Genomic DNA, 25,138 nt, shown 5'->3' with positions numbered 1-25,138 from the left:
AAATGGTGGACAGTTTTTTTCGGGCAGAGTAAACTTAACTTGAGACTCTACTGCAAGTCTTGAAATTCACATAAATCGAACCACGAGCAAAGACATCCAAACATTACAGGCACTTTAGATCAACTCATTTCACTAGAGGTGACTGCCTAGCACTGTGTTTGACATCCGTGTCTGCTGAAATAAAAAGAAATTAAAACAAAACGGATTAACAGTAGGTGACACGTTATCAGAGTGGGAGACACTAGATCTGTCTCTGAACTTACCGGGATACGGCTGCAAGATCGACACTGACTGCCGCGCTTTCGACAGCTCTTCCTCGCGTGGACATTGGAAACACGCTGTGCAGATCAAATTGTAGGAAATCTCCCTTTGGTATCTTCTTTATTTACTTTTCTGGAGCTTAGAAACCGAACAACATGAAATCGTCTTCCCCGGCGAATCGGCGAGGTGAGAACTGGACCACAATCCTTCGCGCGACCCCTGACCTGATCTTGACACCTGACCTGCCGTCTACATGCCAAACACGACACAAATCAGTCAACTGCTTGTACCCCTTCAAAACCCCCCACCACCCGTTTTCTTTGGATACACGCTTTAACTACACACATGCCGACACAATGTTGATCATTGCTTCAATAATTTGAAGATGGTGCTTGAAAATTAACCACGTGAAATGAGTATTTCGGTGTTTAGCCAAAAATGTTAAAGTTTCTACCACAGACATACACACATACATACGCACGCACGCACAGACAGACAAAGTTTACCATCGCATAGGCTACACTTACGTGAGCCAAAAATTAAAAAAAGGGTTAATGTTTTCTAGTTCAAAGTAGTGTATTAGTACTATTACAGTATATATGTAAATTCAGAGTGTAAGCTTATTTTGTGTACCACTTGTGTGTCAGAAGAGGAAGAGGTGAAACGGTTTGTTTGTGTTCAGTCAGATGAACTGAGTATTCAGAGAAATAGTTTGAAATTTGTCTTGCATCAAAGTTCATTGCTTGCAGAGCAGCTGCCAATACCTTTAGGAATGCAATGGAAGAAGAAAAATAAACATAAATACTTTGATATCTTGAGAGTCTTGGTGTAAAAGCTAAATACATGTATCTTCTGAGCTCAGTATTTCACCCTTGACAAGCATTGTAGATTGAATTCAAACTGGCTGTTTGTTCATGTACTTAAAAAAGTGCCTGTCAGAGAAGGTTAAAGAAAAGAGAAATACTTACACAAAAAGAAAAAAAAGGAATCTGAAAAAAATCTAAACAAAAAGGGTGATCACAGGAATCTAAAAAAAAAAAGAAAAAGAAATCAAAATGTTGAGAAATTTCTGTAGTGCAAGCAATCTGTGTAACCCACAACAACCTACATGCCAATTTTCAGTTCCGATTTGCCGACTGCTTGGACCGACTGTACATGATCTTTGGTTCGCTGTGTGCCGCTGCCAACGGTGCTGCTCTGCCCGCCATGATCATCGTTTTTGGCGACATGATTGACCTGTTTGTGGACACTGGAATCTACACCCAGTTTCTGGACGACATCAGCACGTATCTGGCCTCCATCAACACGACTAAAGAGACCATGTTGGCCGATGCCTCTCTCTTACAGTGAGTTGACTGAATGATAGGTGCGAAACACAGAAAGAATCATGCATAATGTCTCTTTCTTGCTGGTACATGTAGAACATCTGAAATAGGCGGTATTCAGATTAAGCCTATATGTTGTGAGGTTTGTTGTCGCACTGAATGAATCTCAACATGTTCACTCTTCTTTTAGCTTGTGTCGTCCCTTCCACGGGGCTTTTATCTGAAGTATGCGCTGAAGTAATAATCTTCTTCTTCTTGTCATTCGCTGTTAGATCGTCAGTCCGGACTGCACGGCGAAACGTGCTGTCCTCTCCAAGTCCTCTCTGGGGCAGTATAGCTTCTTTTGTGCTGAAGTAATAATGAGATGTGGACTGTATTGTTGACAAATTGGTGTACTTCCAGTTCAAGTGTGTGTGTGTGTGTGTGTGCTTTTATGCATGTGTTTTTGTGTTTGGTGTCTGTGCAAATGATTCTGTAAACATGAATGCAACCTTAGCCGAGAAAGCAGGGAGGGCAGACATGCAAGTGAGTGCATAATGTTTGGCAGCAGATTTTTGGTTTGTCTCTTTAGAGACACTGCTACCAGAAGAATGCTGTTTTCTGTGTACTGATGCCTGTGTCAGTTTTTAGGACAAAAGACTAGTTTTTTCCACTGTGTATGTGTGAGTAAATGTTTTGATCTAAATTGATTCTGAGTATTGATCTTATAGTTCTTGTTAGTACAGTAGAACCCCTTGTTTACGACTTTGGAAAAACCTTGAAAATTAGGTCGTAAAAAGGGGGGGGTCTTAAAAGGGGGGTTTGAGTTTTTGGCCGGTCGGTCATGAATTTGGTTGCAGTGTATGTACTGTCATGTTTACACACAAACACACAGTTGCAGTTTACTGTCATATCAAAAAACACACACACACCATACACCCAAACACATTACAGCAGAACAACTTGAACTCAAATTTCAAAGAAAATTTACTCATGGCGTAATGCTCGCTCCCCGCTGGGTGAAGCACATTTGACATCCTGGCGCAACCAGTAAAATCCGAATGTCCTAACTAGATAGAAAGCATAACAACTTTTCTCCCGAATCATCTTTCCGCTCATATGAATGATTCGTCGCCTTGTATCGCTAAACTTGACCACGATCGTTGAGGTCTTCGTACAGGCTCCTCCTCTCTTTGCGTACTTTCGCTTCGCTATCCTTCTCACCATCTAGATAACACCGAGTCATTATCCTTGACGACACACAGGATTTTCGTATTCCAGACTCCCAAGGAAGTCGCCGCGGATTGCCACTTTGCTCGATTAGCGATTACTTTATTAGCTCTCTACTCAAGAGTCGGCGCTTTTCTTTTTCTTTCGCGAATCTTCGTTTGTCAACAAGACAGTCGTCGTGACAAGATAGTGTGCAGAAAAAACCCCGGATGTATTAGGATCTCGCTCGCGCGAGATTTCATTTTTATTTCTTCTTGCGATAGTTGGAGGAGTGAGAGCCACCATGTGGTGTTTTCGTCTGCTCGAAATGTGCGCAAAAGTCGTAAATCATCCCAAAAAGCTCGGTCGTAAATCGCGTTTTGGGTCATTATCCTTGACGATACAAAGGATTTGCGTCTTCCCGACTCCTAAGGAAGTCGCCGCGGATCCTATCGTGCGCGAGATTTAGGTTTTTTTTGTCTCGCGATAGTTCGAGGAGCAAGAGCCGCCTTGTATTGTTTTCGTCTGCTCGACTACAAATCGTCAAATGCGCGAAAGTCGTAATTCATCCCCAAAAGCTCAGTCGTAAGTCGCGTTTTGGGGTGAGTCGTTCACTGGGGGTTCATTATATAGTAGAATGCATCCGTGGTAGCAAAATCGGTCGTGAAAAGGGGGTGGTCGTAAACAGGGGGGTCGCTAAGGGGGAGTTCTACTGTATCACATATCTAATCTGTGTTATCTTCTGTTTGTAGGACTTATTGCAATGACATATTAAACTTTTACGGTGGAAACTACAGTTGTGCTCAGATCAGCATCAACGACAAAATTCTGGATAAGATGACCACCTTTGCAATCTACTACTGCAGTGAGTTTTTTTTTCTGAATGCATGTATAACGACACAGTGAAACACTGAAAGGCTTAACAGGCTTTGAGAATGTCTGACAATCTTGGCTTGTGTTAGCAAACTCACAGTGAAAATGTGAGAGCATACTACACTGTACATAGAAATGCTGTTGTGAACTTATAAAAACCTGCATGTGTAGGAGCTTGTACATATGCACATGTTCAAGCTAGTCACACATGTATGCATGTATGCACACACACAGGCATGCATATTATGATATACTCTCACTCACACACAAACACACACACGCACGTATGCACACACACACACACACACACACACACACACACACACACACACACACAGGAGCACATGCACACACACACACACATGCACACACACATGCGCACACACACACTCAAACACACACACACACACACATACACACACACACACACACACACACACACACACACATTCACACATTCACACACAAGGTGAGACCACATTTCCATAAGGACCACTTTTGGTTGGGCCCTTTGGTAGTTATTCTTACAGACATGTTTGACTGTTCCTCCTTAGCCAGATTTATGCATTCATGTTTCACAATCTTGGTTTCAGTTATCGGTGTTGTGGTTATACTTTGCGGCTACATCCAGGTCAGCATGTGGATGATGGCGGCTGAGCGGCAGTCTCACCGCATCCGCAACCGCTTCCTCTACAATGTACTGAGACAGGACATCGGCTGGTTTGACACACACGAAACTGGCGAGCTCAACACCAGGCTGGCTGAGTGAGTAGTGTTTTATTGCACGGTGGAACCCCCTTTTATTTTTAAGACCTCCATTAATCTTGAAAAATCATGTCTTAAAATGGAGAGTCTTAAAATGAAGGTCAATTTACAGAGGTTATGAACATTAAAACTTGAAAAGGCAAGGTCTCAAAAATGGGGGGGAGGGGGGGAGGGGTCTTATATTGGGGGGGGGGGGGGGGGGGTTGTTTGAAAAGCGCCGTTCCATTGTATAGAAATATTGTGAACATTTGGTGTCTATACAGCAACCCAGGTACTCTGGATCCCCACTGGCAGCATTAAACTTCGCACAAGTCTCACAGTTGGTTTTTAGATTATTATTTTCCAACATATATATTTATTCTGCATATATGCTATTCTTTATTATTATTAGACAGAACATTGTTAGCAAAGAAGAAATTATAGGTTCTGTTGTGATGTCCCACATATGGGACAGAACAATACAAGTGCATGTATGTATCGAAGAGAGGGAGAGGGTATGTGTTACTCTCTTTCTGGCGTTGTGATATGTTGCTGATAAGTACACAATTTGTATTGCTTATTTCATATGTTGCTGATAAGTAATACAATTTGTATTGCTTCTTTCATATGTTGCTGATAAGTAATACAATTTGTATTGCTTCTTTCATATGTTGCTGATAAGTAATACAATTTGTATTGCTTCTTTCATATGTTGCTGATAAGTAACACAATTTGTATTGCTTCTTTCATATGTTGCTGATAAGTACCCAGCATGTTGTAAGAGGCGACTAACAGATTCTGTTTCTCCTTTTACCCTTGTTAAGTGTTTCTTGTATAGAATATAGTCAATGTTTGTAAAGATTTTAGTCAAGCAGTATGTAAGAAATGTTAAGTCCTTTGTACTGGAAACTTGCATTCTCCCAGTAAGGTAATATATTGTACTACATTGCAAGCCCCTGGAGCAATTTTTGGCTCACGTAAGTGTAGCCTTTGCGATGCTAACTTTTGTCTGTCTGTGCGTGCGTGCGTGCGTGCGTGCGTATGTATGTATGTATGTCTGTGGTAGAAACTTTAACATTTCCGAGTCTATGTGTGTGTGGTTATCCAAGACTATGGATAAAGCTCGCATAAGAAGATTACGTCACGGTCAAAAGTGTTTGACGTCAATTAATGCATCATGACGTCATGCCTCCCTGTAGTCTTTCTCTCTCGCGCGGTGTGTGTGTATGTGTGTGTTCATTTTGTGCACATGTGTTATTGTTACTGTTTGTGTATGTGTATGTGTACTCGTATGTGTGTGTGTGAGCGTGTGTGTGTGTGTGTGTGTGTGTGTGTGCGTGTGTGCGTGCGTGTGTGTGTGCGTGCGTGCGTGTGTGTGTAAGAAAGAGAGACAGAGAGAGAGTGTGTGTGTGTGGGTGTGTGTGTGTGTGTGTGTGTGTGTGTGTCTGTGTGTGTGTGTGTGTGTGTGTGTGTATGTTTGTGTGTGTATGTGTGTTTGTTTGTAAAGGTGTGTGTGTGTCCGTCCGTCTATGTGCGTATGAGTTTTGTATGTATGAGATCTGTGTGAGTCACTGTGTGTGTGTGTGTGTGTGTGTGTGTGTGTGAGCCTGTGTGTGTGTGTGAGCCTGTGTGTGTGTGTGTGTGTGTGTGAGCCTGTGAGCCTGTGTGTGTGTGAGCCTGTGTGTGTGTGCGTGCATGCATGCGCGTGTGTGGGTGTGTGTATGTGTGTGTCTGTTTGTAAGAAAGACTGGCTGAACACCGAAATACTATATTTACCGGGTTATTATCCAAGCAACAGCTTCAAAGTATTGAAGCAATGATCAACATTTCGTCGGCACGTATGTAGATAAAGTGTGTATCCAAAGAAAACGGGTGGTGGTGGGTTTTGGGGGGGTAAAAACAGGTGACTGGTTTGTGTTGTGTGTGGTATGTAGACCAGGTCAGGGGTCAAAATTTCGTAGCGGCTCCAGAAAAAATAGATAAAGAAGATACCAAAGGAGATTTACTACAGGTTGATCTGCACAGCGTGTTTTCAGTGTCTGCGCGAGGAAGCGCTGTCGAAAGGGCAGTGTCGATCTTAGTGGCAGTCGTTTCCCCGTAAGTAGGCTACAGACAGACAGATCTAGATCTAGCGTCTCCCCCTCTTGTACTGTGTCTATGCTTACTGTGTGCGTGTATGTGTGACGGAGTGATTGAGTTTGTGTTACTGTTTGTCGATTTCTTACGGGAGCCTTGAAGGCTTCGCCTCTTGTTTGGTTTGTGCTTTTGTGAACAAGAAACAATTAACAAGTGGCTCTATCCAATCTCCCCCCCTTTCCCCGTCGCGATATAACCTGCGTGGTTGAAAACGACGTTAAACACCAAATAAAGAAAGATAAAATACAATTTGTATTGCTTCTTTCATATGTTGCTGATAAGTTACACAATTTGTATTGCTTCTTTCATATGTTGCTGATAAGTTACACAATTTGTATTGCTTCTTTCATATGTTGCTGATAAGTAGTACAATTTGTATTGCTTCTTTCATATGTTGCTGGTAAGTAACACAATTTGTATTGCTTCTTTCATATGTTGCTGATAAGTAACACAATTTGTATTACATGTACATGTACTTCTTTCAGTGATATTCTGAAGATTCACGATGGCACTGGTGACAAGCTTGGAACGCTGATTCAGTGGGTTTGTGGTGCTATAGCAGGCTTCATCATTGGCTTCTACTATGGCTGGAAACTGACCTTGGTCATTCTGGCTGTCAGTCCCCTGCTGGTCATCTCAGCTGGATTTTTTGGCAAGGTGAGAATTTTTCTGAACAGAGAGGGGGGGGGGGGGGAGGCTTGAGGGAGGGAACGAGACAGAGAGAGAAGGGGGAGAAGAGAGACCGAAAGAGAAAGAAAGAGAGGTTTTGACTCCCCTGAGTCTTGTTATGAGAGAGAAACAGGGAGGTGGGGCGGGTGAAGGGGAACTTAGCAGAGGCTCATAAAAATGGATAGATACTTATGATTTACAGGGATGGGACTTTTTGGCGGATCTGCGATTTCCAAGGATACAACTTTCCAGTTTCGCTGGAGTAATTTAATTTTCACCATCTAAATGTATTGAACAATTTAATCTCAAAAGGTGTCCATTTCTCAAAGTGTCCAGAATCATATTTGATATGTAATCTGTTAAGCCCACTGCATATGAGAAAAATATCTGTCAAATGAAATATCAAATGGTAGGTTTGACTAGTTGATTTCTTTTTTGGGTATTTTCAGACTTTTGGGAGGTTAACAGAATCCCTGTGAATATAAACTGTTTAATACTAAAAACGGTTTCCATTCCAGCTGGCGGCATCCATGACGACCAAAGAGTTAGCAGCATACGCCAAAGCCGGAGCAGTGGCTGAGGAAGTGTTTAGTGCCATCCGCACTGTGGTTGCCTTTGGTGGCCAGGAGAAAGAAGCACAGAGGTAGCTCACTCTTGAAGAGTTTTTTTTTAAACCTTGCAGTGGGTTTTGTCACTTTGGTAAGAATGACTTTCTCGTAGCTGCAGTTACACAGTACACACTGTTCTTTTTAAAACTGGATTTTTCAAAAAGAATGTTAATCGGCTAGGATGGATAACTATATTCAGGTTTTGCACAAATCATCAGCATAATGATGTTACCTTGGTTCAGAAACGGTCTCTTTACTATTTCCAGAGAGATTTTCAGCATTGAATTAGTTTTTTTTGCTACATATTGTCTTTGATAATATCTCTATATCATTTGGATATTGGATATCTGATCCTCTTTTACCTTGCAGCATTTAAAAAAAAAATGGCTTGATTTTTGATAAAAAAATTAATTATGTTGGTATCTATTCAGCACTTTGTTTCAAGAAAAATTAATGCTTATATTGCACTTGAATTCTGTCTACTCCAATTGACTATTACAGATACCATGAGAACCTTGGTCAGGCCAAATCGTTTGGTGTCAAGAAAGGCTTTAGCTCCGGTTTGTCCATGGGCTTTGTGTGGCTAGTCATCTTCGGTGCCTACGCTCTGGGCTTCTGGTATGGCGGCAAACTGACGCGAGATGAGCCAGACACATACAGTGTCGGGAAAATGATTATTGTAAGTTGATTTTCAGGATTTTGAAAATTAAAGTTGCATGTGTTTTTGTTGTTGTTGTTGTTGTTGATATACGTCTGTTTTTGTGTGTTGTTGTTGATATACGTCTGTTTTTGTGTGTTGAGGGGTTAATTGAAGATGCTGCTACATGCGTTAGGTACATGTTTGGTGACCATTGAATTGAACCAGCTCGAATTTCCATGAGGAAAGCCTCAAAGGAGTGCAGTGTTGTTCCCACATTCAGAGAATGATAGTTTAGCTGGACCTGAATTGAAACTGTACAGGTCCAAAACGCCTTGCTTATCTGTTTTGTAGGAAAAGTGATAGTCAGAAGACCTACATGTCAAAATCAGACGGTCAACTGGCCAAGGATCTGAGCAGTGCGTCAGATAAAAAAAGTAGACATCAATTATGACCGAGGACTGAGGTCTGGGAACAACAATGGGAGCGAATGAAATGACCTACAGTGGAGTCCAGCTATAACAAACCTGGGTATAACGAAATCCCGCTTTTAACGAACTGCCATTGATTTCCCGGCAGACAGCCTTCTATTTCTTACTTGTTACTTTCCGGTTACAACGAACCTTTTGAACTCATTTGCATAACGAACCCCTCTTATAACAAACACGTTTTCATCGCCCCAGAGCCGTTTTGTCTCTAAAAGTCACAAGGCTACAACGAACTGATGTCAATAATTGTCTCCAAAGACAAAAATACACAAAAATACACTAACACAAGTAAAAGTATACCGGTAACAAACGGTCCAAGAATGAAAATAAGCCGCACATCAAAGGAAGAATACAGAGTGGAAATATGTGTGCTCTGTGTGTGCGGCGAGATCAAAGGCAGGTCCATTGTGATGCCTTGTTTAGAGACACTGACCTTCTTCCCAGGGGTCAATGACCCAGTTTTAGCTATGAGAGGTGGTTCCCCTGTCATATCTGAGAGAGGAAACACTTCCTGCACCGGGGTCAGTGACCGAGTTTAACCTATTGGGCGGTCTCTTTGATGTCTTGAGAGGAAACATGGCCAGGGTAGTACCTAGTAGCTGAAACATGCATTATCACAAGTTTGACTGGTACTCAGGCGGTCTCTTTGATTTTTTTCGTATTTTGATACACTAAGGAAAAAAGTCGTGCCTTATGACCGGGAAAATACCGTACACGACTTTTTAAATTTTACTTCTAAAATTACAGTAAAGTGAACATTTGAACTATGCCTCTCTATGGATTATATTATGAAGCTGTACATGTTGAAAACATGCAGAGATTGTATTCTCCAAGGAAAGCTTGATGGGACGATCATTTGAAGGTGAGTGGGAAAACTTGTCTTGAGGCCATTTAGGGTTGAAAACTCTACAGGGAATTACTGATATAACGAACTAAAATGTATCTCCCTTGAGATTCGTTGTACCCGGACTCCACTGTACCTTACCTTATGTACCTACCTTTCACATGTCAAGGATATGTGTGTGTGTGTATGTGTGTGCATGCACAATGAATTGTCCAGGTGTTCAAGGTATTGGTTAATTTTTGTCCATATGTTGTGTTTTCCAGATGTTCTTGGTATTGTGTTTTCCAGATGTTCTTGGTATAGTGTTTCCAGGTGTTCTTGGTATTGTGTTTTCCAGGTGTTCTGGGTATTGTGTTTTCCAAATGTTCTTGGTATTGTGTTTTCCAGATGTTCTTGGTATTGTGTTTCCAGGTGTTCTTGGTATTGTGTTTCTAGGTGTTCTTGGTATTGGTTAATTTTTGTCCATATTTTGTGTTTTCCAGATGTTCTTGGTATTGTGTTTCCAGTTCATGGTTATTGGTTAATTTGTGTCCATATCTTGTGTGTTCCAGATGTTCTTGGTATTGTGTTTCCAGGCGTTCTTGGTATTGGTTAATTTGTGTCCATATGTTGTGTTTTCCAGATGTTCTTGGTATTGTGTTTCCATGTGTTCTTGGTATTGGTTAATTTGTGTCCATATCTTGTGTTTTTCAGGTGTTTTTCTCAGTGCTGATTGGAGCCTTTTCTCTGGGTAACGCCAGTCCCAGCATGGAGAGTTTCAACTCCGCTAGAGGAGCGGCCTACGTCATCTTCAAGCTCATAGACACGGTGAGTTTGTCTTTTGGGTCAGTTTATTGAAGGAATAACTGTAGACTGAAGATGCTTAGACACAGTGAGTTTGTCTTTTGGGTCAGTTTATTGAAGGAATAACTGTAGACTGAAGATGCTTAGACATTGTGCGTTTGTCTTTTGGGTCAGTTTATTGAAGGAATAACAGAAGACTGAAGATGCTTCGACACTGTGAGTTTGTCTTTTGGGTCAGTTTATTGAAGGAATAAAAGAAGACTGAAGATGCTTAGACACGGTAAGTTTGTCTTTTGGGTTAGTTTATTGAAGGAATAACAGAAGACTGAAGATGCTTCCAAGCAAGTTGCAAGGTATAGCACATCCAAGTGAAGCCTTACTTCAAATCCTGTAGGCTTAATTAAAGGCCAATATCCGCTAATATATCTATAAGATCTAACGTTGTAATATTTGCAGCAGATGAGGAAGAGAGTGAAGTAGAGTGTAGTAACTGTTGACTTTAGCTTTGGGAACTTTTGCACGGATCAGTCAGTTTTGCTATAGTTTTGTTTCTCGTGGATTGACGTAATTTTGATGTCTGTTTAATTTTGTGTGTGGTAAAGAGACCAAAAAGCAATGTACTCACGTTAAAATGACGAACACGGAACGAATAACAGCGACGTTTCGACCTAAGGGTCTTCTTCAGGCACAAAAACACAAAAGTACACGCACAAAAAAGAAGAAGAAAGACGATAGAACAGATAAAGAGGAGAATAACTGACAAAACAACTGCACTGCACAAACCAACAAATGACAAAGCAATGTGGTAAAAATGTAAAAAATGTGTGTGGTAGTTTTACTTTGTTTGAGGAACATGAAAAAAGCTGTCAAAAATTATGCTTATAATTGACTGACTGATTGATTTATTATATACATGCTCTTTTCATTTCTCATTTATGATTATTTGGATGGGCCTGTTGTAGGAAAACTGTTGGATAAAATTGTGTGGACAAGCATACCTTTACCTATGCCATTAAGGTGTGTGTATGCGTAATTGCAGAAGTCCAAAATCGACAAAATGAACTTTTGGATACAAATGTTGCATGGACAAGCATGCCTATCCTATCTCTGTCATTAATGTGTGTGTGTGTGCGTGTGTAATTGCAGAAGTCGAAAATAGACATGAACTTTTGGATAAAATTAATACATGGATAAGCATACCTATCCTATCTATGTCTTTGATGTGTGTGTGTGTGCGTAATTGCAGAAGTCCAAAATCGACAACATGCACTTTTGCATGGGTGAACAGCTCAGATCATGGGTCAATAAAGTGTTACACAGATGGTCAAAATTAAAGTACAAGATATTGCACTGGAAGTGGAACTACACTGTTGCTTAGTGTCTGTATGAAGCTACAAGGTGAAAATAGAAAAAGAAAAACATGATTCTTGACTTTGATGGGCTTTTTCTGCTCGTAAGCACACATTCTTCCACTCATCACAGCATGCCCCATTATTGAGTTTAAAACACCAATTAAATTTTTTTTCAATAAAACTCACAATTTTACAATAAGAATTTAGAGACCTGAATCAATTAGGTATATCCTACTTAGTTTGACTTTTGCGAAACTAAGTAATTACACATTTAATTGAATCAGTCAGACAGACGGAGACATAGAGAGACAGACAGAGGGCAAACAGAAATCTGAGAAAGAAACCCCTTTAAAAATGTTACCATGTTTGAAATGAAACATCGCAAGGTGAAGCCATAATTCATCACCTTTCAGTATGACGTCATGAGCGTGTTCCACACTTGAAATGACGTGTTTTTATCATGTTGTCAGCTGCACGGAGCTTGGAAGTATAATTTCCATTCAACGATCCGAGTTTGTTAAGTTTTAGCCTATTTTCAACGTCAAACACCATGAAACTATATATATTTGGAATCAGAAAATGGTAAGGAATAGATAGAAGTTGTTTTTAAGTGTCTTTTTTCATAAATAAAGATAGTGGTTATTTATCGGTTTTCTTCATTTTTAAGCATAATTATCAATACAAAACAACAAAACTATATAGTTTTAGATACAGGACGCAATAGGGAATACACCAATATAATTTTTTTGTTTCAAATATTAGTTTTTAAAAATTTGAAAAAATGACATATTTCGAACAAACATTTCAATAACAAAACTTTAAGTGACCAAACTGAAATGCAATCCCATAATCCGGCCTAGATCTGAGATTGTGTGATAAGAAATAAGATCAAATTGATGAAAAACTGTAACTGTGAAAGTGCTGCCTCGACCTTTTGGCAAACGGTAAAATATGACGTCATCAAACTGTCCTATCAATAAACGAAAAAACCTTCTATGAGAAAATCCAGTCAAAAATATCCATATCAAATTTCATAAAGATCCACTCCGTAGTTTTTGAGATATGATCTGCAGTGTGAAAAAACGCCCATAACGCCCAAAACGCAAATGATTTGGTCGTGTTCTGCTGATACTATAATGTTTTTCTTTCCTAAAACACACTATAATAGTAGCCTTTCCCAATGTCTATGCTAAAACTGACTTGTCTGTGTTGTCAATGATTTTGCTACAGTGTGAGAACACAATCTCACGCCCATAACGCTGTGACACGAAAACTTATTTGGTCGTGTTTTGCCGATACTGTAATGTCTTTCTTTCTTAAAACACACTATAATAGTAGCCCTTCCCAAATGCAATGCTAAAAATGACTGGTCTGTGTTGTCAATGATTTTCTGCGAGAATGCGATCTATCTGTTTGTCGCAAAGCCCGTGTGACACGAAAGTTATGAGCTGAAGACAAAATCTGCTGAGTGCAATTACGTTTCAGAAGATAGTTGTTTAAAACAGTTTATCACTCAGACACGCAAAGGAACACTATAACTTTATTATTCAGGCCATATTTGCTTTCCTTTGTCATGTATGAAAGTACTGGCCTTGGTTGAAGAAAGTGACCTGTCGCTGTGCAACAAATTTGTCGCCATTTTCCGCCGTGTTTTGGAAATAAAACGTGTTTACTACCCACACATACAAAACGATGCTGTTGTTTCCTTTTATTTTCTTATTGTTTGATTCATGCTTAGCAGTTTAGTATGCTTTGTTTTCTTCTCAATTCAATGGATGGCTATAAAATAAGCATTTAAATGTGAAGGTGTTAAAATGACCCATGATCTGAGCTGTTCACATGGACAAGCATACCTATCCTATCTATGTCATTGATGTGTGTGTGTGTGCGTAATTGCAGAAGTCCAAAATCGACAACATGATGGAAGAGGGCAAACGACCGGACACTGTCAGAGGAGTGCTCACCTTCAAAGACGTTCACTTCTCCTACCCATCCAGGCCCGATGCAAAGGTGAGAGTCAGTACATCCCCCCCCCCCCCCCCCCCTTTACTCCCTTAACCCTGAAAGTGACGGCTAAAGTATTGATAGGGCTACATTTATTATCTTTCTGTAGAATTGCCTCTTTTGGAATTCGGAAGAGTGTTAAAAACCTGTTCAAAGGTCTCAGAAGTCTGGCGATGGGTGAGCGGGGTCAGATGTGAGATGGGGTGGTGTTCGGGTGTTACAATGAATCTGGGTGTTTTGATTGAAAAATGAAAGCTTCATTTAATATCATATTCTTACTCCGAATCACATTAGCATTGAGTCACCTGAGATGCTTATCACTGAAAAACGCTTACCCGGCTAAAGAATTTAAAGGGAAGCAACCCCATCACCAAAACGAAAGTGAAAGTAGCTTTGGTAATGGGCCAGTACACCGGGAGTTACCTCCCATACGGGTGTATGCCACGTCACTTCCTCTAGGAACACGTGCCTATTATCATACGTCTTTTTCACCTCGGAGAGGACGGTTCACTTTTTGACGCTCTGTGGCTGACCTTGTGTGTTTGAGTGACACCCGCCGGCCACGTTACCCAGCTTGTCTGCTCGCCTTGCCTACAGTTTGGTGAGCTCGTTCCCGTTTGTTGTTGGTTGTTTGCGCTGTTTCGTTACTGTACGTTGTCCGTTTTTTACGGACTTGTGTGTCAGTGACTTGCGTGTTTCGCCATTTTGTTGTGTGAGTTAGTTAGCTAACTCGTGTGACTTTGCTAGTAGCTCTGCGTGCCCTCTTTCTGTTTGGGCAAGTGTAGCTTTAGTATTTTGTTGACGCGTAAGCGTGTGTGTTTACTGTGTTTTCAGTCGTTTTGACTTACGTTTCAGTAAATCTTTTTACTTTGCCACGTGTTGTTGACGTTTGTGTCAGTGTCTTGCGTGTCGCCATTTTGTTGTGTGAGTTAGTTTTCTAGCTCGTGTGACTTTGTTTGTAGCTCTCCGTGCCTCTGCTTGTGGGGCAAGTTTAGCTATAGTATTTTGTTAACGCATTAGTGCGTGTGTTTACTGAATTTTCCAGTCGTTTAGACTTATGTTTCAGTAAATTTTTTCGCGTTGCCACGTGTTGTTGTCAACATGTCTGATTCAGACAAGCGCCGTGGCAAGTCGGACCCCAAGGGGAAAATTAAGGCTAAGTCTTCCTCTTCCAAAGCAACGTTACTTGTTACAGACCAAGAGCGTAACACTTTGTTGGCTGTACCAATTTCGGCGCCTAGCGCTGTTACTACTTCTGCTTCTTTTGCGGCGCCTAGCGCTACTGTTACTTCTGCACCTGTCTCTACATCGGAGACTTCGTCTTCTTTGTTAGCACCTGGACAAGGTGCGTTGGTTTCCTCTCTGTTAAAGTCACTGGTTCCAGAAATCCGCAGCTTGGTGCAGGCAGAATTTCAGCGTTCCGTCGCCAGCAGTTCGGCGTTTCCGGCATCTGGCAGTGACGTCCGGGCATTGGCTTCCGTGTCTTTGTCCTCCACTTCCGGCTTGGAGCAGCGTCCTCCCTCTTCAGCGTCGGTTGGTAAGCAGAGCTGGTCCGATAGCCCTCGTGAGGCGCCTGGACGTTCTCCTTCGGGGGACAGCTCTTTCGCATCGGGTCACGACCGATACCTTGCTGATCTTTCATTTCCGGCGATAACCTACGAGGCCCCGGACTTGTTCGAACAGCGGCGGCAGTCGGTTTCGACTGCCGCATTTCCGGCACTTGCCGGAAGTGATGATCCGTCCGCTCCGGCACGCTACGGCGGTCGCGGCAGGATGGAGTATTCACTGACTTCCGGTCCTTCCGGATCGCGAAGTCAACCAGTGCAGTCTTCACTTCCGCATTTTGCGGTTCCGTTGACTACACTTCCGGTTTCGGCCGGAAACGCTTCTTCCTCTTCTGGTGGTTCCTTCCGGATACCAGATAGTGGATTACAGCGTGCGCCTTCCGGCTTTCAAGCGCCTAGGCTTGAGCAGGCATCACTCCACTCAGTCGGGGGAGTGACGTCAGCTCATCCAGCTCCGGTTTTTGCGGATGGTCGTCCTGCTTACCCTTTACCTTCACAGGGTTTTGGGCGGCAGGATGACGTTAGTGCTCAGGCTTTTCCGGTTTCCGGTTTGCCAGGGCATGCTTCTGCTTCCGGAACTGGTGACTTCGGTCATGGTTCCACGTGTGACTATTCTGATGCTCCATCAGTGGTCAGCGAGGAGTCGCGGGGCGTGTTTCCGTCGAAGCTCAAGTCTGTTCTTGACGTCGCGGCGGAAGTAACGTCTCGTTATTTTCCTGAAGGGGTGGTGGCTGCGGACTCTTCCGCATCATTCGTTCCTTCTGCCATGGCGGACTTCCGGCCGGCACAGGAGGATGTTTCTTCCTTCCGGTTCGCCGAGTCTCCGTCAGTGGCTTACCAACTTTCGCATTCACTGGTTCGTCCAGCACATGCGGGGAGTGGTATTCGGCCAGTGCCTGTTCCGTTACTGCTTCCTTTTGGTCCAGTTCCGGAATCAGCTCAGCAGTGGGTGGCTTCAGCTGCCCAAGCCTCTTCCTTCGTGCCTACGGCCAATAGGAAGCTTGGCATGCCCAATCAGAGCCAGAATTGGCTGGCGTCTTTTGCACTCCCTAGGGCTACCCTTCCGGTTTCCCGGGAATTGCTGCCTCTTCTGACTAAACCGATCAAGCGTGATTCGGTTTTGCCGGTTTCCGAGGCTTCCCTCCTCTCTGCTGAGGAGGTTGGACGTCGGCAGATCGAACTGTCCTCCATTGCGGAGACTCTCGTTCGGGCTCTGTCTCGGGCATTGACCGATTCGCTAGTTCCTTTCACTCTCAGTGAAGAACAGAATGCGGACGATGTCTCTGCGCTTTTGACCGCATTGGCCAAGGTCAATGAGGAACAATTGCGTCTTTCCTCCCTGCAGTACACCCAAGCGGTACTCTGCAGGAGGGATCTCTTCCTCTCGCAGTCCCAATTCACGGAGCTGGCTTCTAGGGAGACCTTGAGAGTCTCCCCGGTCTCAGAGGAGTCTCTCTTCTGTCCGCTGGCACTGGATGCCAGACAGAAGGAGATTCAGTCAAACAAGGACAGTCAGTTCCTTGACTACACTCTGAAGGGGGTGAAACAGTCTCAGCCTTCTAAACAGAAGCAGGCTCAGACATCGTCTAACCCCAAGCCAGCTCAGAAGCGGCAGGCTTCGCCGGCCGCTCGTGGTGGGAAGAAGAGGACGGCATCGGGGAGGGGGCGTGGCGGCTCTGGAAGTAAGCCACACCCCCAATGAAGCGCTCCCGATCTCACCTCCCTCCCGCCCTCCACCTTGGTGATGGCGGGAGGCCCCTCCCGGGCACTTTCTCGTTGGATGTCGGTAGTAGACAGCCAATGGATTGTGGGAGTGGTGAGTTCGGGCTTCCGTCTACTCTGGCGGGAGGAAAAGGCGCCCCTTACCCGAGTGCCTCCGCGGTTCAAGCCCCCCTTCTCGCAGGAAGCACGTTCCGTCTTGCAGTCGGAAATTGCCTCCCTGGAGCAGAAGGGCGCGGTGGAGAGAGTTCGGGTCCACAGCTCCCTGGGATTTTACGGGCGTCTGGTCGCTGTTCCCAAAGCATCAGGAGGATGGCGTCCCGTGTTGGATTTATCTCTCCTCAATACTTTCTTGAGGGAGATAAAATTCAAGATGGAGACGCCAGCCTCTGTCCGAGACTCTCTCCGCCCAGGAGACTGGGTGACCTCGATCGATCTCACGGACGCATACTTTCACATTCTTATGCATCCGACCGACCGGAAATGGCTTCGTTTCCGGTGGGGAGATCAGATCTACCAGTTTCGCGCACTCCCTTTCGGGCTGTCTCTCGCACCGTGGATTTTCACCATGGTGGTGAGACAGGTCTGTGCACTGGTGAGGTCCCAGGGTATCCGTCTGCGGGCTTATCTGGACGACTGGCTCATCATGAACCAGTCCCAGAGCGGCTGTTCGCAGGATACCCTGACGGTTCTTCGAGAATCCAACTGGTTGGGGTTCTCGATCAACCGGGTAAAGTCGGAGCTGACCCCGTCACAGACATTCACTTATCTGGGGATGTCTTTCGACACGGTCGCTTGGACTGTCCAGCCTTCTCAGAGAAGGGTGGACAAGCTCCAAGCTCAGATTCGCTCCACTTTACCTCTCCTGATGGCTTCCATCCGCTCGCTCGCCTCCATCTTGGGGCAGATGGAGTCTATGGCTCTTCTGGTTTCACTGGGCCGGGTCCACAAATGTCCGCTTCAGTTCGCGCTGAAGCCGTTTGTGGACTCTCCTCTGGTGGACTGGGACGCCCTCATCCCTTTGCAGGGATGGTTCCGGTCTGCGACCCTTCCGTGGTTGCACACGGAGTGGGTCTGCAGAGGTGTTCCGATCGTCGTGCCCCTCCCCGACCTGGACCTCTTTACAGATGCGTCCAGGGAGGGTTGGGGGGCACATACAGATCTTCAGACTCCTCCCTTTCCGTTACTCAGCCGAGTAATCCGGAAAGCGGAGATGGAGGAGCCGGCCCTTCTTCTTCTGGTCGCTCCTCTGTGGCCGTCGCAGGTCTGGTTTCCAGATCTTCTTCGGCTTGCCCAAGGGCCCCCCATTCCTCTCGCACTCGTGCGAGGGGAACTAGTGCAGCCCCGAACAGGCATTCCACACGAGGAGCCCAGTCTTCTGAAGCTTCACGTGTGGAAGTTGTTCGGGACTCGCTGAAGCGCTCTGGGGCGTCGTCTTTGACTCTGGACTTGGTGGCTCGCTCGCATAGAGCGTCCACCTCTTCAGTTTATGCTTCCCACTGGAAGGCATGGACTGCCTGGTGTTCAGCTAGAGGGGTGAGTTCGGTGGCTCCGCGCTCTATTCAGGTCGCTAACCACCTCTCTTTCATGTCTTCACAGGGCGCCTCAGTCTCCTCGTTGAGGGTCCGGCGCTCCGCTATCTCGGCGACTCTTCAGCAGATTGGTCGTTCTGTTCGAGTCGGGGGCGTTATAGCTGCAGTCATTAAAGGGGCTGCTCTTAAGGAAGCTAAAGCTCGTTTGCCCGCTCCCAAGTGGGACTTGTTTTTAATCCTGGAATTCCTTCGTTCTGCGGATTTTGAGCCTTTAAGCGAGGCCAGTCTGTTCAATGTCACTCGCAAAGCGCTGTTTCTCCTTTTGTTGGCTACGGCCCGACGGGGTAGCGAGGTCCACGCCCTGTCGGGTCAGCCTGGAGATATCTCCTTTGAGCCGGACGGTTCCGCATCTTTGCGTTTCCGGCCTGATTTCCTGGCCAAGAATCAGTCTCCGGGGCAGGCCTCTCCGCTGGTTAGAGTTAAGGCTCTGACCAGCGCGTTGGCCCCGGGTGACCCCGATTCGGTCAATTGCCCTGTGAGGGCACTTCGTCTGTACTTAGCCCGGACTCAGCCGATTCGGTCTAGTTCTCAGAAGTTGTTGTTTATCTCTCTCCTTACTAGGCGCGAGAAAGATTTGTCGAAGGTAACGTTGGCCCGGTGGGTGTCCTCGCTCATCAAGCAGGCTTATGAGTGGAGGCGCACAAAGAGGGGGGGGGTTATGCCCTCCTTGCCACTTGACTCGGCCCGAGCCCATGAGACGAGGGCGTGGGCATCCTCTCTGGCAGTTCTGCGCTCCAGACGTCTAGAGGAGGTGCTGACAACTGCGTATTGGCGTTCCGAAGATGTTTTCATAAACTTTTATCTTCGGGACGTCACAGCTCTTCGACAGGATGGCTCCAGAGGCCTTCCAGCGCTCATAGCAGCAGGCCAGTTCCTGTCCAGAACTTGATGGTGAGTTTTGATTCATTTCTAGCCCACCGCCTTGTTGATGTTATCTGCTAATGTGATTCGGAGTAAGAATATGATATTAAATGGAAAATTTCCTAAATAAATTATCATTTAATTAATATACTTACCCGAATCACATACTGTATTCCCTCCCACCTGCCCCGCTTATGGTTTTAAGATTTTTTTAAAGCCGTATGATAATAGGCACGTGTTCCTAGAGGAAGTGACGTGGCATACACCCGTATGGGAGGTAACTCCCGGTGTACTGGCCCATTACCAAAGCTACTTTCACTTTCGTTTTGGTGATGGGGTTGCTTCCCTTTAAATTCTTTAGCCGGGTAAGCGTTTTTCAGTGATAAGCATCTCAGGTGACTCAATGCTAATGTGATTCGGGTAAGTATATTAATTAAATGATAATTTATTTAGGAAATTTTCCATTAGAATTGTGACTGGACTACTATTGTGATGTACAGGTTCTTGACGGGATCAGTTTGACGGTCAACCCCGGTCAGACGGTGGCACTAGTAGGGTCCAGTGGCTGTGGCAAGAGTACCACTGTCCAGCTACTGCAGCGCTTCTATGACCCACTTCAGGGAACGGTAGGGATATGTGTGTGTTTTGAACACAACATTTGTTGGACGGTTAGAAGTCTTTTTCTGTGTTTGTGCTTGTGCAAACTCATAGTAAAGTTACATGTGTGTGTTTATGAAAAAAATTGTTTAATCTTTCAATTTTACTATCCAACCTCATGGTAAGGTTATGTGTGTGCGTTTATGACAGAAAAACTGAATCTTTCAATTTTACTGTTAATAGCATGACTTGATACAATTTTCACTTTGCCTGACAGGTGATGCTTGACGACAATAACGTTAAGGATCTGAACGTGCGTTGGCTGCGTAGTCATCTTGGCGTGGTATCCCAGGAGCCTGTGCTGTTTGCCACCACCATCGGTGAAAACATCCGCTACGGAACTGAAAAGGACATCTCGCAGCGGGAAATTGAACAAGCAGCCAAAATGGCGAACGCTCACGACTTCATCATGGCTCTGCCTGAGGTAAAAAGCTCAAAGAAAAGTTGAGAAGCAAACAAACATGAAAGGGAAAGGCACAGTACAGTTCTACACCTAAACCTAGTGTGTTAAATTGGGACTGGGTGTGTACAGATGCCAGTCAGTAGTCACACATTATAATAAAACCTTCGCTTGTTTACCTCCTGGTAGTGGGGCACAGACCAGTGCCAGCAGAAGAGAGAATCTACAAACAAACTTTTTCATTCTTAAAGCATAGCTTTAACTTCATTGTGAGGGCCCTTTGATAAGAAGACACCTCCCAACAGAGGGCACCTTCTGTCATGGAAAGGTGAATTCAAGTTTTAAGCACTTTGTTTGTTTGTTTGTTTGCTTAACGCCCAGCCGACCACGAAGGGCCATATCAGGGCGGTGCTGCTTTGACATTTTAACGTGCGCCACACACAAGACAGAAGTCGCAGCACAGGCTTCATGTCTCACCCAGTCACATTATTCTGACACCGGACCAACCCGTCCTAGCACTAACCCCATAATGCCAGACGCCAGGCGGAGCAGCCACTAGATTGCCAATTTCAAAGTCTTAGGTATGACCCGGCCGGGGTTCGAACCCACGACCTCCCGATCACGGGGCGGACGCCTTACCACTAGGCCAACCGTGCCGGTCTTTAAGCACTGAACAGATTCAGAAGAACACAAAATTTGCTAAAAGGACAGATTCGGTTTGATAGAGTTCGTAAACAGTTCAACAGCTAATTTGAGTTATTGGATGGGACTGTTGATTTGACAAACCACTGAGTAAGTTTAGCAAAGTACCGTACTTTTCGGACTATAAGGAGATACTTTTTTCTTTTTTTTTTCACTTAAAATCGTGGGGTCGCCTTATTCACGACGTCGCCTTATTCTTGGATAAAATAGGTTTCACGAGCACTGTGAACTTGAAATCAGATCTCTCTGGATTTTCTGGGAGTGAGAGTGACGACGACAACGAGTGACGATTGAGGTACCGCTGATCTTCTTCCCTGACTTTCTGTTTGAAACAGTGTTTCGTGCCGATTTTGAGCGGTCGCCATGTTTGATCATTGATGTTGTTTTTTTTGTTTTTTTTCCTATGTACGATGTTTTTCCTCAGTTTTTTTTCTGTTTTTTTCTTTCATGCCGTCGCCTTATGCACGACACCATCGCCTTATCCATGACATCGCCTTATTCTAGGATTTTTTCAGTTTTATTTTTAAAAGTAGGGGGTGCGCCCTATACACGGCAGCGCCTTTTTGTCCGAAAAGTACGGTACTAAACTGATATGATACAAGTAAATAACAAAGAAAATGCACTCACCCGAGGACGTTGACAAAAACAAATTCTGGCCAAAAACTGAACAAGGAACAAGTTTCAATAATCCACTCTTCTGTAGCAATTGCAATTTAATCGTTTGCAATTTACTTGTTTCATGTCTGATTTGACACAGTTTAGGATATACTTTGAACATGCGCTGTTGAACCATGATTGCAAAATGTCTGAAGCAATACAAAGAGGTTTACGATTAACACTACAAAAATAAACTAACAAGCAAGCAAACTGACCAGCCAACAAAGCCCTCTTTACTCAGAAATTCATGGAATGAGTATGTCACAGGACAAGCTAAAGAAATAAACACAAACAAGCAGGAAAACCAACCAACCAACAAACCAACCAACAAACAGAAATTCATGCAATGCAGATTTGACAGGGCCAACTAAACCTGACTGCATGTGCTTTGCAGAAATACGAGACACTGGTGGGAGAGAGAGGAGCACAGCTGTCCGGAGGTCAGAAACAACGTGTGGCTATTGCGAGGGCTCTTGCGCGAAATCCCAAGATTCTTCTGCTTGACGAAGCCACCTCTGCTCTCGACACGGAGAGTGAGAGTGTGGTACAGGATGCCCTTGACAAGGTGAGTGTGCGCTAGTTCTTGTCTGGTATTTGTGTCTGTTTTTCTGCATCTTTTTTCTCTTTGTCTTGCTCTACGAGACAAAGGGAATACACTGGAAGCCCCATTTTAAGACCTTCAAAAATCTGAGAAAAGCAGGACTTAAAAAGGAGGGAGTCTTAAAATGAAGGTAAATTTACAGAGGTTATGAACAGAAAATCTGAAAGAGTAAGGTCTTGAAAAGGGGGTTCCACTGTTTCCTTTTTTGTTCTTTTTAATCCGTATTCTCACAGGTACCATGGTATTCGTTCTGCGGAACTCTCACTTACTCTCACGGAAAGCTGGGTGGCCGAGTGGTAACGCACTTGCGCTCGGAAGCGAGAGGTTGCGAGTTCGACCCTGGGTCAGGGCATTAGCAATTTTCTCCCCCCTTTTCTAACCTAGGTGGTGGGTTCAAGTGCTGGTCTTTCGGATGAGACGAAAAACCGAGGTCCCTTCGTGTACACTACATTGGGGTGTGCATGTTAAAGATCCCACAATTGACAAAAGGGTCTTTCCTGGCAAAATTGTATAGGCATAGATAAAAATGTCCACCAAAATACCCGTGTGACTTGGAATAATAGGCCGTGAAAAGTAGGATATGCGCCGAAATGGCTGCGATCTGCTGGCCGATGTGAATGCGTGATGTATTGTGTAAAAAATTCCATCTCACACGGCATAAAATAAATCCCTGCGCCTTGAATATGTGCGCGATATAAATTGCATAAAAAAATTTTAAAAAAAAAATCCCTGCTCTTAGAACTGTACCCACGGAATACGCGCGATATAAGCCTCATATTGATTGATTGATTGATTGACTTACTGTTGTCTGTATTTAGAGCGCTTACTGGTTTGTAAGGTATTGTCATTAACACTGTGCCTCTCTTGGTTGTGATGCTCTCTTTGTCTTGGGGTAATTTGTTTTCTTTTCGTTTTCTTGCTTGCTTATGTTTGCTCCCCCTGTTTGTGACTGTCTTTTTTTCTGTCTGTTTGTTTTTTTCTGTCCTAGTCTCTCCTTCTTAGTGGAAATTATGTTGTGATGCAGTGACTGTTTGGTAACTTATGAAGCGTTCCCTACTTAAAGTGGAAATATTGTACTTTTCTCAAGCCCATTTGTGAAAAAAATGAGCGTGCAGATGCATGTAAATCATTTCCGACATTTTATGCTTAGAATCTAAAACCTGAAAGAAAAAAAGAAGAAAAAAACCCAGACCAACAGTTTTATTTTTACAAACTCCGGCGCTACAGAAATATTATTATGGGAGTTAATATTAATTACTTTTGATTTATTTTTGTTACCTTTCAAACCCAATATACTGATTAAAACTTCTGTACACAACTGTTCCTTACCTTGGCAGGCAAGACAAGGCAGAACAACGATCGTTATCGCCCATCGTCTGTCCACCATCAAGACTGCGAACATCATCATCAGTTTCAAGGACGGCAAGGTGTACGAACGAGGCACGCACGAAGAACTGATGTCCAAACAGGGAATCTATTACCAACTCGTCATGAATCAGGTAAGAGAAGTGTATAGCGAAGAACCCATTTTGGAGAAATTCTCTGGCGAATTTAACCTTTAACCCCTTCACTGCCACAGTATAACAGCATTTTGGTATTGCTATGTGCCAGGGCAAAATTTCGCTTTCTTCGGTAGGTTCACTAATCTGTTCACTGCTCGATCATTTATTGAGATATCTCTTAGATCTTTGGCATGTGTTTTGCTTATACCCTTGGCTATTATATGATGACATGATCATAGGACTTTGTTTGTGATTGTTATAGTAAACATTGATATAATGACCATTTTTGTCAAAAATTACAGTTTCCGGACTTACACACACACATTGCAGCACGTAAAACCACACAAAACACTGCTAAAACTGGTGTCAAACATCAGGTACTCACATTACAGCCCATAAAAGTATTCTTCTGTGTGGTAATCCATAAATCACTTCTTGTAGAGCTTCCAGAACACTGTATCGTTTCAAAACAGGTCTACGAGTTGAGGTCCGACTTTCGGCCGCCATTGTGAATCCTATAGATCGGTTCTAAACTTCTGACAAAGTTTTCACCACGTGGTACTAACTTATCCGAACGGTCAATGGGAAAGAACTGTGTTTAGAACCCCTTCAAGTGCTTGGACAGTGGTTACCTCCCATTTAGTTTTCAGAAATGGCCTGAAATGTTGCTGATGCAAGTCCCCCGTACTAGGTACGGTTATGGGCGTACGACAAACCGAAAATGACCACGTACCTAGTACGGGGTGGGCAGTGAAGGTGTTAAAAGTCCAAGGGACATTCCCTGTGCTGTAATTTAGACGCATTCGCAATGTTAAACTTAAAAATGCTCTGTGACTTTGCAAATTAATTGAATAATGGGAAAAGGATAACAGTTGCTGTTGCTCTTTTTATTCACTTAGTTTCATTAAGGTTAACATTTTCTTTGTGTTCAAAACACAGTACAGGTCTTTGGTGTACAGCCTTCGATAGA

At 43.9% G+C, this 25,138-nt stretch overlaps 1 protein-coding gene across 4 annotated transcripts in view; it reads left to right on the top strand.

The window, feature by feature from the left end:
- The window catches only part of LOC138982226 (ATP-dependent translocase ABCB1-like), a 110,792-nt gene that overhangs the window by 57,647 nt on the left and 28,007 nt on the right, over positions 1-25,138 (top strand). For all 4 annotated transcript variants that reach the window (XM_070355458.1, XM_070355460.1, XM_070355459.1 and 1 more), the window contains 12 exons: positions 1,384-1,607; positions 3,527-3,639; positions 4,241-4,412; positions 7,013-7,184; positions 7,715-7,839; positions 8,306-8,483; positions 10,467-10,580; positions 13,808-13,918; positions 20,150-20,275; positions 20,524-20,730; positions 22,460-22,630; positions 24,004-24,165. In XM_070355458.1, coding sequence (XP_070211559.1) covers positions 1,384-1,607; positions 3,527-3,639; positions 4,241-4,412; positions 7,013-7,184; positions 7,715-7,839; positions 8,306-8,483; positions 10,467-10,580; positions 13,808-13,918; positions 20,150-20,275; positions 20,524-20,730; positions 22,460-22,630; positions 24,004-24,165 — 1,875 coding nt within the window. The remainder of the gene's footprint in view (positions 1-1,383; positions 1,608-3,526; positions 3,640-4,240; positions 4,413-7,012; positions 7,185-7,714; positions 7,840-8,305; positions 8,484-10,466; positions 10,581-13,807; positions 13,919-20,149; positions 20,276-20,523; positions 20,731-22,459; positions 22,631-24,003; positions 24,166-25,138) is intronic.

The sequence above is a fragment of the Littorina saxatilis genome, linkage group LG12 (genome assembly GCF_037325665.1).
Source record: "Littorina saxatilis isolate snail1 linkage group LG12, US_GU_Lsax_2.0, whole genome shotgun sequence".
Classification (NCBI taxonomy): Eukaryota; Metazoa; Mollusca; class Gastropoda; order Littorinimorpha; family Littorinidae; genus Littorina; species Littorina saxatilis.
This window is presented reverse-complemented; position numbering and strand designations above follow the sequence as displayed.